At 38.8% G+C, this 18,194-nt stretch overlaps 1 protein-coding gene across 1 annotated transcript in view; it reads right to left on the minus strand.

The window, feature by feature from the left end:
• The window catches only part of MICU1 (mitochondrial calcium uptake 1), a 230,077-nt gene that overhangs the window by 35,801 nt on the left and 176,082 nt on the right, over window positions 1–18,194 (minus strand). The window contains 1 exon segment of the mRNA XM_078150834.1: window positions 15,027–15,164. Within this exon segment, the coding sequence (XP_078006960.1) occupies window positions 15,027–15,164 (138 nt within the window).

The following is an 18,194-nucleotide window of genomic DNA, read 5'->3' on the forward strand; positions in this document are numbered from 1 at the left end:
ATCATAAGAACAATTTATACCAAAGGCAGCAAATTATGCCCCAAAGCCCAACGCCTGTTCTGTATAGGCTATGAGCAAAAAATGGTTTCTACATTAAAAAAAAAAGTATTTTATTTTTTCCCCTAATTACATGTCAAGACAATTTTTTGCATTCATTTTTACAAGATTTTGAGTTCCAATTTTTTCTCCCTCCCCTCTTCTGAAAATGATAGGCAATTTGATATTGGTTACACATGTGCTATCATGTAAAACATATTTCCATGTTAGTTGAAGTTGTGAAAGAAGAAATAGATCAAAAGAAAAAAAAACACAAAGAAAAATAAAATAAGTGTAAAAAGTATGCTTTGAGCTTCATTCAAAGTCCATCAGTTCCTTATCTAGATGTGGATAGCATTTTCCTTCATGAATCCTTTGTACTTATCTTGGTTCATCGTGTTGCTGAGAAGAGCTGAGTCATTCATAGTGATCATCATAATGTTGCTGATACTGTGTGCAGTGTTTTCCTGGTTCTGCTCGTTTCACTTTGCAACACATCTTTCCAGGTTTTTCTGAAATCTGCCTGTTCATCATTTCTTATTGCACAATAGTATTCCATTACATTCATATACCACGGCTTGTCCAGCCATTCCCTAACTGATGGGCCTCCCCTCAATTTCCAATATTTTGCCCCCATGAAAAGGACTACTATGATTTTTTTTTGCATATGTAGTCCTTTTCCCTTTTTAATGATCTCTTTGGGATACAGACATAGTAGTGGTATTGCTGGATTAACGGGTATAAACAGTCTGGTTGCCCTTTGGGCATAATTCCAACTGCTCTCCAGAATGGTTGGATCAGTTCACATCTCTACCTATAGTGCATTGGTGTCCAAATTTTCCCAAATCCTCTCCAACATTTATCATTTTCCTTTTTCTGTCATATTAGCCATAGGTCTGAGGTGCTACCTCAGAGCTGTTTTTAATTTCCATTTCTCTAATCAAAAGTGACTTGAAGCACTTCTTCATATGCCTATAGATAGCTTTGATTTCTGCATTTGAAAACTGCCTGTTCATATCCTTTGATCATTTATTAACTGGGCAATGGCTTGTATTCTTATAAATTTGATTCCATTCTCTACATATTTGAGAAATGAGTGTTTTTTACATTTTTAAAGAATGAAAACCATAGGGGCAGCTAGGTGGTGCAGTGAATAGAGCTCTGGCCTTGGAGTCAGAAGGACCTGAGTTCAAATCCAGCCTTAGACACTTAACACTTACTAGCTGTGTGACCTTGGGCAAGTCACTTAACCCCATTGCCTCGCCAAAAAGAAAAAAAAAAGAATGAAAACCACACTTAGCTTAGGGCTAAATTTGGCCCTGGGGAGTAGGGTGGGTGGAGAGTAGTTTGATGACCCCTGATTTATACTATAACATCAATACTATAAAAATAAACAATTTTTGAAAGACTTAAGAATTCTGATAAACTAAAAGATCACTCAATCACTGCCTACTTCATGAAATACATAACTAATAACAGAATTAGTTTTGCTTGACTGTGCTTATGTGATAAATGGGAGTAGGGGAGACTGAATGGGGAGAAAAAAATGAATGACTGAAAATGGAAAAAAAACAATTTAAAAAAAAGGAAAAAAGGGACAAAAAGTGGACATCCAAGGATCTCACTGACCAACTTAGCTTTTGAAAAGAAATATACTAATAAAAAAAAAAAGAAATGTACTGAAGATGGAAGCAAGACCAGCTAATATAAGATGAATACAAGATTGTAGTATGGTCCCGTCAAAACAGTGTAAAGAGTGCTAAAACTCGGTATGAGCTGAGGCTATTATGGGTTATTATAATTACTTTTGGCTATATTGGAAGAAAATGGAGGCTCAAGGAAGGGGCAGGTGTTTGCTTGGTGTAGCTGGGTTGAGGATAACTGACAAGAGAAGGCAGAACTGCTTGATTTGGAGTTTTTCCCCCCCTGCAAACAAGAATGGACTTTTACATGAGAAATAACTGAACAAAAAGGGGCAACAAAGGGATGATTCCCAAAACAAGTAAAGAGATGGTTGAGGATATAGTTTTAGCAAAATTCTGGAAACAGTATGTCATGCTATTTTCACGGAGAAGATGGAAGGATACAGATAGTACAATAATGCAATGAGACAAACAAACTAATGAGAAAGCATTTGTTAAGCTATCACTATGTACAAAGCACTTGGGATACAGACTATAAAGTGACTACAAGGTGACAGCAAATATCACCCTGTTCCTGGAAACTATGTCTTATGACCTGACACCACTGGGATCTGCTGAGCCTGTTGCAAGGAGTCAGGGAGTGGGGGGAGAGGCCAGGAAAGATCCTGTTACTTTGATACAGGAACTGAGGCCAGTACAAGAATATAAGCCTGGTTAAAATATAAGCCTATTTGTAAAATTTTATGGAACTGTATGATGGGAAGGAAAGAGCTATGGAATGGAGGTTGGGTAGGTACTTCACAGAACTGTAGAATTTCAGAGCTGGAAGGAACCTCATTGGTCATTTAGCTTCTCCTATATTTGAAAAAGATCCCTTCTATGACATACATAATAAGTGTTCATTTGGGCTTTCCCTGAAGACTTATGCTGAGGGAGAATCCACTACTTCACAAGTGAGTTCATTTCAATTTTTTTTTGGGGGGGCAAGGCAATGAGGTTAAGTGACTTGCCTAGGGTCACACAGCTAGTAAATATCAAGTGTCTGAGACTAGATTTGAACTCAGGTCCTCCTGACTCCAGGGCCTGTGCTCTATCCACTGAGCCACCTAGCTGCCTCCATTTCAATTTTTAATTGAAAAACTGTAGCTCAAATAGGCAGGAAGTTTTGGTAACTTTTACTCTGTGGGGCCAAAAAATACTCATGTGTCAGCCCTTCAAATACTTGACATGGCTATCACTTAAGTCTTCTCTTCAATGAAACAACCCCAGTCCTTCTACATATGGCATGATCTTGAGGCTGCTGGATGTCCTCTGGACACTCTCCATAACTGGATTTATTACTGAAATCTGATCAGAAGAGACAAAGGGCCACCTGACTGCACACATTCTATTTCTTATGCAAGTACACACATGTGCTAATTACAGCAAACTAGATTTTTTTCCATGCCAATAGCCAGCAGACTAGTGGAAATATTCAACTACTTAATACATTTCCTTAAAATTTCTTTATTAAAGCGAGCAAACAGGGAAAGAATTATATTTTATTACTAGACAACTACAGTTTCCCACTGTTGGGGTGGATCAGATGAGAAGGAAGTAGAGCATGAGCTCCTCTCTCGGTGATGTGATTCAGACAGGCAGTGGATGAATGCGCAAACTGACTCTGCCTTGATTTTTAATTAGTCACTGAAGCCATCCCTCAGACATCAAAACCAAGCTGCCCAAAGTTACATCTATGTTCCCATAAAAGACAAACTAGTTCCCTCCTCTCTTCTGCCATGAATTTCCCTCCCCCAGAAGATTCTCTCATCTGCTTACCCTCCTGCTTCATATTTTTACTGCTTCAGTCCTGTGCCAGTAAAAGCTACCATGAATCCAGACCTCAAGTTTCTGTCCAAATATGGTCCAGTAACTGGGGAAATGCAAGCCATTTCCATTACTTGCATCTTTGTAAACATTTTAAAAATACTTTAATCGCTTTATATTAGAGGTAAAGTTAAGCCACCAGATTCATTATAAAGTTATTGCTGAATTTTGCCACATATACATAGGTGCTAGTTATAGGAATTTGATATACATAAAACAAGGTGATGACATTTCAATTAAATTGGAGCACATTAATAAATACCTTGTGCATATTACTTTATTTCATGGTGTGAATAAATATCTAGAAGTTAACATGGGAAATCCTTGTATATTTTACTGTCGAATGCCCAGATTTATGGCCAGTCTCATAAACCAAGGCAAAGTCAGTGAATGATGTTCATGAGCAGAAACCAAACCTCTCAGGGCTTTGTTTTTTGTTTTTTTGTTGTTTGTTTTTAGGCAATTGGGGTTAAGTGACTTGCCCAGGGTCACACAGCTAGTAAGTGTCAAGTGTTTGGTCTGAGGCTGTATTTAAACTCAGGTCCTCCTGACTTCAAGGCCAGTACACTATCCACTTTGCCACCTAGCTGCCCCCAGGGCTTTGCTTTTTGGATGGTGCTTCTGAGTTTGTAAATAAAGCATCCCATCATACCCATTCCTACACAGATCTGTCTTCAGTGGAGTCCAAACAGATTTACTAATACTCTGCTACATCATGACTGGCTATGATAAAGAGGAACATGTGGAAGCCAAAAGGCGAATGGCTGGAAAGATCACCCTGAGAGCTGCTCCCCACCACGGATTGCTGGGGAAAAGGCCCTTGTAAACTTTTAATTTTCTAAAAATATCCCCTTAAACTCCAGCTTCTGGGATAAGAACTCGCTATTTGACAAAAACTGCTGGGAAAACTGGAAAACAGTATGGCAGAAATTAGGCATAGGCAAGCATCTTATATTGTATAACAAGATAAGGTCAAAATGAGTACATGATTTAGACGTAACATGTGCTACCATAAGCAAATTAGGAGAACAAGGAATAGTTTACCTGTTAGATCTGTGGAAAAGGGAAGAATTTATGACCAAACAAGAAATAGAACATGCTATGAAATGCAAAATGGATAATTTTCATTACATTAAATTAAAAAGGTTGTACACAAACAAAGCCAATGCAATCAAGATTAGGAAGTAATCAGAAAGCTGGGAAACAGTTTTTTATAGCCAGTATCTCTGATAAAAGCCTCATTGCTAAAATACATAGAGAACTGAGTCAAATTTATAAGAATACAAGTCATTCCCCAGTTGATAAATGGTCAAAGGATATGAATAGGCAGTTTTTAGAGAAAGTAAAATTAAAGCTATCTATAGTTATATGAAAAAATGCTCTAAATCACTACCAATTAGAGAAATACAAATCAAAACAACTCTCATGTGCCACATCACACCTATCAGATTGGCTAACGTGACAAAACAGGAAAATGATAAATGCTGGCGAAGATGTGGGGAAATGGGAATACTAATGCATCGTTTGTGGAGTTGTGAACTGACCCAACCATTCTGGACAGCAATTTGGAACTGTGCCCAAAGGGCCATAAAACTGTGTATACCCTTTGACCCAGCAAAAGCACTTCTGGGGCTGTATTCCAAAGAGATCATACAAATGGAAAAAGGACCCACATGTACAAAAATATTTATAGTAGCTCTTTTTGTGGTGGAAAAGAATTGGAAATTGAGGGGATGCCCATCAGATGAGGAATGGCTGAACAAGTTGTGGTATACAAAGGTAATGGAATACTATTGTTCTATAAGAAATGATGAGCAGGTGGATTTCAGAATGAATTTCACTGATGCTGAGTGAAGTGAGCAGAACCAGGAAAACGTTGTACACAGTAACAGCCACACTGTGTGATGACTAACTTTGATAGAGTTATCTCTTCATAGAAGTGCAAAGATCTAAGACAACTCCAAAAGACTCATGATGGAAAATGCTGTCCACATCCAGAAAAAGAACTATGGAGTCTGAATGCAGGTTGAAGCACACTATTTACTCTCTCTCTTTGTTTCTTCTTTCTCGTGGTTTCTCCCATTAGTTCTAATTCTTCTTTACAACATGACCAATGTGAAAATAGGTTCAATATGAATGTATATGTTGGGCTATATAAATTCACATGCCATCATTGGGTGGGGAAGGGGAGAGATGGAGAGAAAATTTGGAGTTCAAAATCTTATGGAAGTGAATGTTGAAAACTAAAAATAAATAAATAAATTTGATCAAATCAAATCAAAATTTAAATTTTTTTTCTCCAGGACCTTTACTGGATAAGTCCAAATTCTCAAGCCTGATATTTAAGAACCTATGCCATATTGCTTCATAACTTATATTTTCAGTCTTATCTCCTACTGTTTCCATAAAGAAACCCTTTGTCTACCAAACTGATAGACACACTGTCCCCTGAACACACACTGAGCTTCCCTAACTCTGTGCCTTACTTCATGCCATTGCCTTGTTTCTTTCTCTGCCTGTCCAAATCCTGCTCTTCCTTCAAAATCCAGTCCAAACTCAAATCGTTTGTTTTAGGTTTATATTGTTCATCTATTTACACCACTGCTAGATATCTCTAAAAAAGTCCTTCTCTGATACTTCATCTTGGTGTAGAGATGGTGTAGAGTCAGGCTCTCAAAGGCTGCAACGTGGGGCAGCTAGGTGGCGCAGCAGAAAAAGCACCGGCCCTGGAGTCAGGAGGACCTGAGTTCAAATCTGGCCTCAGACACATAACACTCACAAGCTGTGTGACTCTGGGCAAGTCACTTAACCCCAACTGCTTCACTTAAAAAAAAAAGGCTACAACAGTACAGTACAAGTTTTGGATGCTTTTCTGATGATAGAAAGACCTTGTATACAGTTCTGGCAACAAATTATGTCTGCTTTCTGAGGGCCAGCCTAGATATCTGAGGCTCCTCACCAATAGGCTGGTCACTTGGTGATGAATTCTTTGCCATGGCAACTGATAAAACAAAGAAAAATAAAATATTGTCTTCATCCCTATTCTATTCCCTTCTACTTCTGCAGGAACATAAGTTGAGAGGCGGAAAAGGGGACGATGATACTAAGAATCACAGTTTTTAAGAGTATCTATAAATACTGAGTTAGCTGTTAGTGCTCCAAATTTAGAGCCTTGTCCAAGGACTAATGAATGGACGGCTGCTGGAGGAATCAGATCGTATTAGTCTTGACTCCTCACTATAAATAAAACCAGCAGACCACAGGAAGTTAGAGATAAATGGGAGGAGGATCTAGAGGCAAATTCAGAAGTTAGCAAAGTTGGCTTTAATGTGCATAAAAAACCAAAATTTCGTAGGATACTTGGTCATTTTGTATTGCAGCATTCATGATAAGCATTCAAAAAGTAACTATCATGAATGTAATTGATGTTACTGTGTCAATATTTGTTACAGAAGATAAGGTAGAGAAATTTTATGAAGAACTCAATAAAAGCCCTCCAAATTAAATTAACACATACTTCAACATTCAGTGACTTCAAAGCAACAGCAGAGGATGTTGAAAAATATGACAGAAATTACAGTCAAGGAGTGAGAAATAAGACAGGCTAACAGCTTGTAGCCTAGACAAAAAAGACTCACAATTACATATCATAAATTTTTTTTTCCAAAAAGAGAGTCTGGAGATGTTGGAAATGGAATATATCAAAGAACATCACAGAAAACGAATCTGATTTTATTCTAGCAGATAAGAAATGACTATTTACCAATGTAGAAATTATTTATAAGACAACTATATTCAAGTCAGACACTGAATTCTTAGGGCAAAGATAAAAACTGATACCAAATTAGAAGAAAAAATGAACATGAGACTATATGTACATATAAGGCAAAACCGACAACTATCTAAACAAACTGCTGAAGCAAAAAAAAGTGGGAAATGGATAAAATAACAGACATTCACAGAGATGACTGTCATCCCATTCACTAGAATCCATCCATTCACTAGAAGCTAAACCAAAGCATATTAACTGATATGATGAAGAGAAAAAAAAGCTGAAAATCCGCTTCACTCAGTAAACACTTCATCTCATTGCCAAGGTAAGAAACAGAAGCTAAGGACATGTGTTTAGAATATAAACTCGATGGTCAAATCTTATGGAGGAGAATGGTGGAAAATTAGGAGCAATACCACCTCATACACTAGTGAGAGTTGGAAGCAGAGAGAAAAACAAGTTTATAAAAAGCTGGGCATGAGGCCCAATTAAGCCAGATCATCCAAAGGGCAGTAAAGGACAAAACTGGAAGGAGGACAACAAGCAGACAAAAATGGAAACTATCCGTCAAAGCTTAGCAAATTCTTTTCTCCATCAGTGAGAGTGAAACTATCACATTCAGAATTTAATATGTACAAAAAATATTTATTTTACATTCCAATGTGCTGTAACAAGAAGTAGAAATGGTACAAAAGAAAAGCAGCAGGACTGGAGTGAGCGTACACAGAGTTATGGCAGTGAGCTGTGGAGTATATACCAGTTTCCAAAGAAATTAGGGTTATGAATCACCCAGAGGAAAGGTACATGGTGGACGTAGATAGGGTTGTAACATGTTACCAATGAACTGTGTAGAAGTATCATAAAAGATATTATTAGAGAGATGTATGGCTAAAAAAGCAAGTGGGGTAGTGAGAATGAAGGATCACTGGTGGACAGCCTGCTTTCTATACTGGTATCTACCTCATGTCAAGAGCTCTAAAGGAAGGTCTCCCCCACACTGGGGGGACCTCTCATGGAGGATTTAAGGAAAGACATGGCTAGGAGTTACCTGGGGTGAGAAGGCTTAGAAGGCCTGCTATAGCTGTTTTCAAGTATCTGAAGGCCCATCATACTGAGGAGGGGACACACTTACTTTGCCTGGTCCCTAGAAGATGGAATTAAGAGCACTGGGTGGTATGTAACAAAGGCAATTGAGTTTTAACCTAAGGAAGAACTCTAACAATTAGAGCTATTGTAAAGTGGAGTAGGCTGCCTAGGGAGGTAGTGATTTACCCCTTATGGGAGATCTTTAAGCAAAAGTCAGATGACCATGAGTGCTTTGTGGGGGGGATTATTGTTAAGCTATTGGTTGGCCTATACGGTCTCTGAGACCCCTTTCAACACCAGGACTCAGTGACAATGTGGATGGGTTGCCATTTACAGTACTGGAGAGAATAGCCACTATTAGTAATAGGTAGCATTTATACAGCGGTTTAGGGTTTGCAAAATACAAACTCATTGGATCCTTACAACCACTCTGTGAAACAGGTGCTATTCTCATTTTTCAGATGAAGAATTTGAGGCTTGAAAAGGTTAAGTGACTTTCCCAGAGTCAGACAGCTAAGAAGTATCTGAGACAGGATTTGAACTTAGATCTTACTGACTCCAAGTCTTATCCAAGTGCTCTATCAATGACACAACTTAGCTCCCTCTCTATGAGAACAAAGATTCATCCAAATACTAATTAAATGCTGGTTACTTTTCATAAAGATTTGTTAATTGGATTACATTTTCATCTTCACAATCTCTCTTCACTCCAATCCATTCTCTATTTAGTCATTAAGGTGATTTTTGTAAAGCACAGGTCTGATCATGTCACTCTCCTACTCAATAAACTCAGCGCTATCTTCCCTATCACCTCCAAGGAGCAAATACAAAATGCCCTGTTTGGCATTCAAAGCCCTTCACAACCTAGCCCTCTCATAACTTTCCAATTGTCTTACACCTCACTCTCCTCCAGGTACTCTTTGATCCAGTGGAACTGGCCTTCTGGCTGGCCCACAAACAACACAAGATACTACATCTCTCAGCTCCAGGCAATTTCTCTCACTGTCTCCCATGCCTGGAATGCTCTCTCTCTCTGCAGACCTCAGTGGCTTCCTTAAGTCCCAACAAAAACCTCACCTTCTACAGGAAGCCTTCCCTAACCCCTCTTATTCTACTGCTTTCCCTCTTTCAATTATTTCCTACTTATCCTCTACTTGGGTTACTTTGTATAATTAGGTTGTAAACTCCCCGAGGGCAGGGACTATCTTTAGTCTCTTTGGGTATCCCCAGAGTTTAGCACAGTGCCAGGCACATAAAAGGCTCTTAATAAATGTTTCCATGGGCTGTTAAAAAGGAAAATGCAAAGCACAGAACAATTACTTGGTTCTGAATAAATGCTTATCATTCCCAAGAGGGCCTTCTTTTTGTCAATCATGCTGCTGTCTGCTTGACACAGATCACCCCACAGAAACAGATTAATGTGAAAAAAAAAGGAAATTTATGCTTTCTTATCAATATATCAGATACCCTAAAATGGAAACACACAAAAAAAATCACTTAGAAAGCAGGTGGTGGCTTTCTCATGTAATAAGAAACATTTCTGTTTGTTTTTCAGCCAATAATAAGGTTTATTAAAGATCCACCATACTGGCCAGACTCTTAAGGAATCTGAGCATCTGTGGGCTATTGGCTAGATTGTAAAAATCTGAGCATCTTAAAGGAGACAAGATGGACCTTATATACAGAAAGACTATGGGAGGGATCTAGGAGTGGCCAAGTGGTCTATGAAGTAACAGAACTCCAGGGACCTGGACCTCGGTGGCCAAAGGAGAATGGAGCCTACACAGGATTAAGGGTGGGAAGTGGCCTGGGGCCATAGGGAGGTAAGACAATGGAGGGCTAGGCTAGGTCAAGGATAACAGAATTCAGATTGGGTGTAGCCACAATGAAAGGTCAATTGATGGAATTATGGTCTCAGGGGAACGCCAAGAAAGGTTTCTAAAGGGACAAACTGCTCACCTTAGAAGGAAAGACTTTTTACTGAACTGCTAAGTTTACTATTTAATCAAAATATATGAACAATCAATCTCAAAATTCTGGTCCAAGGAACAAATTTAGAACTATGTTCACCACATGACAAAATACATATTTTGCTTTCTATGCTTTATTTCAAGTCTTCAGGCCTTAAATTAGTTTTTAGTCAAGGCTAAAGTGCTTCTTTCTTCCAAGACAGAGGATGCTAACATCTTATTTATTGTTTTATACTGTAACTTCATAATAAAATGATAAATTAACTCATCATCATGAACAATTAATTCAAGGTCAAATTCTCTGTTAAATGTGGCTAAAAGAAAAGAATGTTCCCTGTTGAGCAAGCATTTGAAGTTAAAAACAAACAAACAAACCCTACTTCCCAATGATTTCTAATATGTACTGGGCACACTGGGAAAGAGGGAACCCTCTGTTTTCTGCAGTAATCACTTTATTACCATCTATTCAAGAAGGCATCTGCCTGGGCAAAGAGGTGGCAACAGTGTTGGGGCAGCTGATACTTCTCAAGACTGTGAGAGATGAACTCTCAGAAGTGAAGCCTCCTCAGGGGGGTCAATGCTTCTTGTTGAGTGGGATGAGGGGTCCTGTGAAGACTTCTTAAAAGAATAAATAGAAACTGTATCGAGACTCAAGGCAGGCATAGCAGCCCGACAGGCCTAAGTTTCGATTTACTAGAAATCACCTGATTTACGGAATCCAGCCCCAAGTACCCCCCACTTCTATGCCATTGTTCAGTTACAAGTTTGCCAAGCCTGAAACCCTTGAACCCACCCCCACCCCGGCCCTGTATTTTGTTGCTACAACTGTTGCTATATTTTGGTTATGGTGACCTTGCTGCACAGCACAGCCTCTAACCTGACTGCACATTTTTAATTGCTTTGTCATTACTTTAGAAATATAGATATGTATACAGTTTCTTTGTTTTCTCTTTCTATGGTATTGTGAGTCAAACACTGGCCAATTGGTGGAAGGGGGCTTTTCCCGTTAGGGTTATTTAACCTGGCTTTTGCTTCTGTAATTTGTCTCCCCTCATCAGAGTATACTGGTGGAGGGACACCCTATTCTAGAGAACAGCAAATAAAAATAACCTTTCTGTTCCTACCTTGAAATACCTCTGAGAGTTTAATTTGAGTCACATCCCACACAAGACTATTCCAACATGTGCCACTTCACAGCTCGGCATAAGAAGTATGTTTTAAAGCACAGACACCCAGCATCAAAACCAAGAATGAAATAGGTTGGTTGATCTGATAATATTTTTCACCAATCAGAAGCAAAGTTCATATATCTGTAAATGTTACATACTAAAGGCCAGATGGGGCAGTGCTGAGCATATGATATCCAACTTCTTACAGTGAACTCTTGATTACACCCATGTGCCCAATTCATATGCTTTAATCTTATTTGTGATGTGCTTTGTTTTCATGTGCCATTTGCTTATAAATACATGCCATGCCACTGAGCCCTCCCTGGTAATCAGGATTTTAAAAACAGGAAAAAAATCAGTTCACCAAAACTGTGTAACACTACCACCTGACCATGTCCGACAGTATTGGCAGTTCTCCACACCCAGAGTTTCTTTCCTCTGAAATTAAGGTAGGGAGGTATATGTTCTCCATTCTTCTCTGGGGCCCAACTGTTTAATTTCATTTTAAAGAGTTTTTTCCCTTCATTTTTCCACTGCTCTAGTCATTGTGTATACAATTCTGGTTTTCCACATTGCAAGAATTCATTTCTCACTGGGCTGCACCCTGGAGATCTCCATCATGCTCCAGAAACCTCTTCATCCTGGAAGATCGCTTCCACCACGGAATTCACAGCTCAGAAGTTTTCTCTGCCCCCTGAGGCTTCTCCTTTTGACTGCAGGGTTCTTCCCAGAGCCTCCACTTAAGGAAGGTACCCAAGTCAGTTAGTTCTTCAATTCTCACCAGGCTTCACTCCAGATTTCTCCATGTCCCCTCGCCCCACCCCCAAGCCCCACTCCTAGCTTTCTTTTATGTATTTCTCTTCCCTCATTAGAATGTAAGCTCCTAGAGGGTAAGGTCCTTCTTTTTGCTAGTATTTGTATTCCCAACACTTAGCACAGTATCTGGCAGTAAGTACTTAATAAATGCTTGTTGACTGACTGGTTGAATGTCTTTCTAAACTCCTCCAAATTTTTTATATTCTTCTTTTTTAGTTTTTAAACAGAATAGTAATATTCTATCCATTGTCCACCACGTGTTTGTTTAGCCATTCCTCCAAAAAAGGTACATCTATATTGTTGCTACTTGTTTGCTACAATCAGCAGCACCTTACTAAAATGATAAGAGACATTTCTCTCTGTTGTATATTCATGTATTCACCCTGCAAACGGTTTCACCCAGGTGATCTCCTGAGGGTATATGCCTAGCAATGGCATCTCTGGGTCAAAGGATATGGGCATTTTAATTACTCTTTTTAAAAAAGTATGTTTCCAAATCACTTTCTAGACTGTCTGGATCAAATAACAGCTCTACCAATGGCGTTTTACTGTGATGTAGTCAATTTTTTTATTTCAGGTCAGCTTCCTGTCTATTTCCCAAGAGCCTAATCCTGTCCAAAGGAAGGAACATGGGACCTGAGTTGGGAGTTACAACATCATAACATGTTAACATCAGGAGAGATCTGTGAGATTTCAATCTCTAAGTAAGAAGCCTTGGGTCCAGGAAGGGTAAGCAGTATTCCTGAAGCTACAGAGCAGGGTCTTCAGATTTCTGAACCAGTGTTGTTGCCACTACGCCACATCGTCTTTAGATGCCCAGCTCTGCCACTACCTGGCTGTGTGACTGAGTCTTTCAACCATGCTTGCTTGTTTTCTCAAGCAATAAAACAGAATTCTATCTGTCTCAACAACTTACATCAGAGGGTTGTCTCTTTAAGGACGATCACTCTTGGACAATGTCACTACTCACAGACAACCGTGGCACCTCAGCCATGCTAGCCCCTATTTCCCATCGGGGAGTTCCATTAGGGGCCTCCATGTTGGGGAAGGACTCAGGCTGGTCATATTTCATTCCTCAATTTTGTTCCCTTACCCCACTTTAGCCTCCTTTTATGTCCTCCCCCGTTAGAATGTAAGCTCTTTGAAGGCAGGGACAGTCTTTCTTTTTGGTTTTATTTGTATCTCCAGGTAATGCTGATTACCTGCCTGCTTGCACCTCAGGACATTAATCGTTGTTTGTGGTTAATCTGCGCAGGAGGATAAGTTCAAAGCTATTACACTGAGGTAGTGAGAGGTATGGAATAGCTGAAAGACCACTGGATTCGAATCCAATTTGAAAGGGCATGGGTTTGAAATCTTGCTCTGCTTTCTGTGTCTATTGACAAGTCATTTGACCTCTCAACTTACTCATATGTAAAATGAAGTTGGACTATATGCTTTCTAAGATTGTTTCTGGCTTTAAATTCTATAATTCAAGATGGAAGCATTTTGAATAGATAAAACCATTAAATGTCAAGGGATAATTATTAGCAGCACAGAAAAATACTACATTTCCCAAACTGCTATTGGTTGGAAATGTAGAGCAAAAAGCACCAAGCAGGGTTAGCTGGGGGAAAAAAGAACCAAGGATGATTGGTGAAGAAGTTTTTAAAAGATAGTAAATGCGATGGGGTGCTTAGATGCTTATGTTTGGGTGCTTGTGCTTGGACCCCAATTTCTCCCTAGCCTCAGAAATACTGTCTCTGGAAGTTTCTCCCCAGCCCAAGGACACTGTGCCTAGCAATTACTCATGAGTGGGCCCCAGTAAGACCCTTATCTCTTTCCCTGGTGCAGTTACAAACTGCACCTGAAGGAATTATTAGCTTGAACTGGCTTTGCACTGGGTCATAAAGATATTCTTACCCACTGGACTATCTATACTACCATCCTACCTCATTATCTACATCCTGGACTCCTCATTATCTGTATTCTAGACCTAAGACATATGTATACTCCCTACATCCATCTTGTCAAACAAGACACTGACTGGTGGCAGACTGGACAACTCTCAGTAACCTCTGAACTCTAGTTAACTTAGTGACATAGCAGGCCTAAAACCACACCTCCATGTGGTCCCCCTTGTGGACTTTTCCTATTGAACTCTGGGTAAAATGCCTGCGTAGTAGATACAAGAAGTGCATGTTTCTTTAAGAACTGACTACTCAGTAACCATTCCCTGATCCCGCTCTGAATCACCTAGTTAGCATATTTGACACATTTTATTATATTTTATCCTATGTAAACTTCAACTGTACCCCTCTAAGATCACAGGTTCCTTAAAAATCCTTGCCTGCTGAAAAGTGTAACAATTAATTTTTTGCCAACTTGACTTAAAGAATGCTTAAGTCTATGAATTCATTACAGACGACCCCATCCTGTAGTCCAGTCTTTGAGGGGTCTCAGCTTCTCAGACCACAACAAATGTAGACTGTAACTGTTGGACAAACAGTAGGAATTCTCAAACCAATTTAGGATCTGCAAGGATCAGGCTAAAATGGTACTGGAGATGGTTGGTAAGCACAAGTGTTAGAGGTTTTGTGGGAGTGGCAGACACCTTGCTAGGCTGTGCAGATGCAGACTGGGAACCATAACTATGGCGGCCTCTCCTATTTTGGTCAGAACTACTCACTTTCCCATCCTTGAAGTGTTTCTTGAGCTGCTTCTGCATCACTTTCAGTTTCTTGGACTGGACTCCGCTGTAGGCCAGCAACATGCCGCCAAACTGCCTCTCAGTGATTCGCCCATTGACAGGGTCCTGACGCTCAAACTAAAAGGGAGAGAAAAGGGAGAATTTCACTGCATGCCAATGTGTCAACATGGGAGAGTGCAATTAGAGTGTAAGAAAAATCCTGGAACATTCCTAATAAAGAGCACAGGATAAACATGTACATGATGGAAGGGCCTGCTTTTGGGAATTATAGAGAACTCAGCATAGAATGAAAAAATGGCATGTCATGTTTTACCTTTTATAAAGTACTGTTGTTATAACAACCCAGTGAGATCCACAGTACTGGAATTACAACCTCATTTTACAAATAGGGAAACTGAGGCTCAGAAAGGTGAATGACTTGCCCAAGGTCATTTGGCTAGTAAGAAACTAGACACCTCTAAGGTTAATGTTCTTTCCACCTTCCCTAAAAATCAGAAGACCAGAACTCTATCCCTGGGCTCTGCGACGTGTGAAGACAGTTCCTGCCTTCAAAGACCTTACATTCTAATGGGGCAGGACATAAAAGGAGGCTAAACGTAATATTGAGTAAACCTCTAATTTTCCTTCTGTGTAAAATGGAGATACTGTAACACATTCTTTATTTATCTCACAGGATTATTTGTGAGTCTGAACAAAGATATAATAACTGTATTAGTTCTTAAAGAAACAATAAATAAGTTTGGCTTTGGATAATCCATGCCAATATTCCCTCAAACACAGATAATCAAGAATTGGCAATCTGACCAGTTATTAAAAAAAAAAACCCCAAAGGTCTATCAGCTCTCTAGACTATATGCATTAATGTAATTATTGAGCGTTGGGGTTCCCCAAATGACTTAGGGTATCTTCCTTTCAAAGAAGGTTTAAAGCTTCCTTCAACATTATAACCAAAGGTGATGATATGCATAGAGACTGAACACACACACACACACACACACACACACACACACACACACACAACTCTGCAGAAAAGAACAATGGCCTGTCTCAGTGTTGTTCTTTATTCTTCTTGCTTCCCCACAAAGCAAGTGGAAATCACTAAATGTATTTAAATATGCAGATACCCTTTACCAATCTAATGGGTCAGCAGAAAATGGTATAAAATTTCCATCTAAAATGAAGAGAATGAGAATAAGAAGAAGATTGCTTAGGTGCCAGCTGCAATGTTAATGCCACTCATGAATACATAAATAATGAAATGGATAAAGAAGTATCCAGAAGCTGATTGGAACAGGAAAACCTATTAAAGATGTGGGGATAGTAAAATTTCTCATTAGTCCATCATGAGAAACTAATGGCTGCTGGGGCATTTTCAGATTCTATATATGACAGGGTACAATCCTGCTCTGGCAGGATGAGTGTGTATGGACTTTATTACCTATGGCTAGATTTACCTAGGCAAGTTTAGTATTTGTTTAGTACCTCTTTTTTAAAAAATAAGTTTTTATTCATATTTTCTATTTCTTACATCATCATAGTTATTCCAAATATCCCTCCCCCTCCCCTTCCCGCAGACAAATAGTATTTGTCTTTTCCCATATGAGAAATAGTAGTTTTTTAGGAGAAAAAAGAAATCAGCACAGCTGATCAACACATTGAAAGTGCAGTGTGTGACACCTGTGGACCTCCCACCTCCATGAGGGGGTAGGTTGGAGGTATCCTCTCATATCTCTTCATTTGAGTCCTGCTTGATCTTTCATTTCACAACCCCTCCAACACTTGCCTATTGCTACATTCTGTCATTTTTACCAATTTGTAGGATGTGAGGTAAAACCTCAGGGTTGTTTTGATTTGCACTTATCTTATTATTAGTGATTTTGGATATTTTTTCATGTGGTTGTGAATACTTCACAAATCTTTTGAGAACTGTTTAACCATTACAGCCCTTAGCACAGTGCCTGGCACACAGTAGGTGCTTAATCAACGTTTAATGATTGACTGACTGGTCATATCCTTTGACCATTTATTCATGGGGGAATGACTATTAGTCTTAAAATATTTATTGTTTACATGACTTGGATATAAAATCCTTATCAGAGAAATCTGATACAGATTTTTTTTTCCTATTCAACCACCTCCCTTCTTATCCTAAGTTCATTAATTTTGTCTGTATAACAGCTTTTCACTTTCAAGTAATCAAAGTTATTTATTTTATCTTTTGTAATTGCCTCTATCTTGTTTGGGTAAGAATATATCTTCTACTCAGAGCAGTGAGAGATAAATGATGCTTCTTCTCCAATTAAAAAAAAGTTATTGTCTTACATATTAAGGCTACATATCAGTTTTACTGTGAAATATGATGTAAGGTGCTAGTTTAAGCCTAATTTCTGCCACACTGCTTTCCAGTTTTCCTAGCAGTTTTTTTCCCTAGGTAATTTATGTTTTCCACTTCAACAAACACTGGGTTCTTTCCTTCTATTGTTTCTGATTCTTCCTTGTCTAGTCTCTTCTGTTGATCTATCTTTTTCATCCAATACCAGATGGTTTTGATAACTGACACTTTATAATATAGTTTGAAGTCTGGAAGTGATATTCTCCCTGCACCTCTACTTCTTTTTATTATTTCCCTTGATATTCTAGATCTTTCATTTTTCCCAATGAATTTTATTATTTTATTTAGTTCTATAAAGTCCTTTGGTAATTTTATTGGTATAACATTAAAAGTGTAAATGTATTTTGACAGCATTGTTATTTTTATTATATTAGCACAGCTTCTCCCTGGGCACTGAATATTTCTCCAACTTTTGAAGTGTTTCTTTATTTCTTTCAGGAACACTGTAAGCGAATCTATTCAAGTCTTCTGTGGACTTTGGTAAGTCAGTCCCTGGATATTTTATGCATTTTGAAGTTATTTGGAATTTTCTATTATTTCTATTACTTTCTAGTATTCCTTCTTGTGTCTTATTATTATATAGCAATGCTATTGATTTTTGAGGATTTATTTTGTAACCTGCAACTTTGCCTTAGCTATTGTCTCAATTAGTATCTTTGTTCATTCCCTAGGATTTTTGCTCAGCACCTTGTACAATGACAATACAACCTTATAATTTCAGTGACAGAATGAGGAGCTCTGCATTGAGCTTAGAT

The sequence above is a fragment of the Phascolarctos cinereus genome, unplaced genomic scaffold (genome assembly GCF_003287225.1).
Source record: "Phascolarctos cinereus isolate Bilbo 61053 unplaced genomic scaffold, phaCin_HiC Scaffold_3;HRSCAF=262, whole genome shotgun sequence".
NCBI lineage: Eukaryota > Metazoa > Chordata > Mammalia > Diprotodontia > Phascolarctidae > Phascolarctos > Phascolarctos cinereus.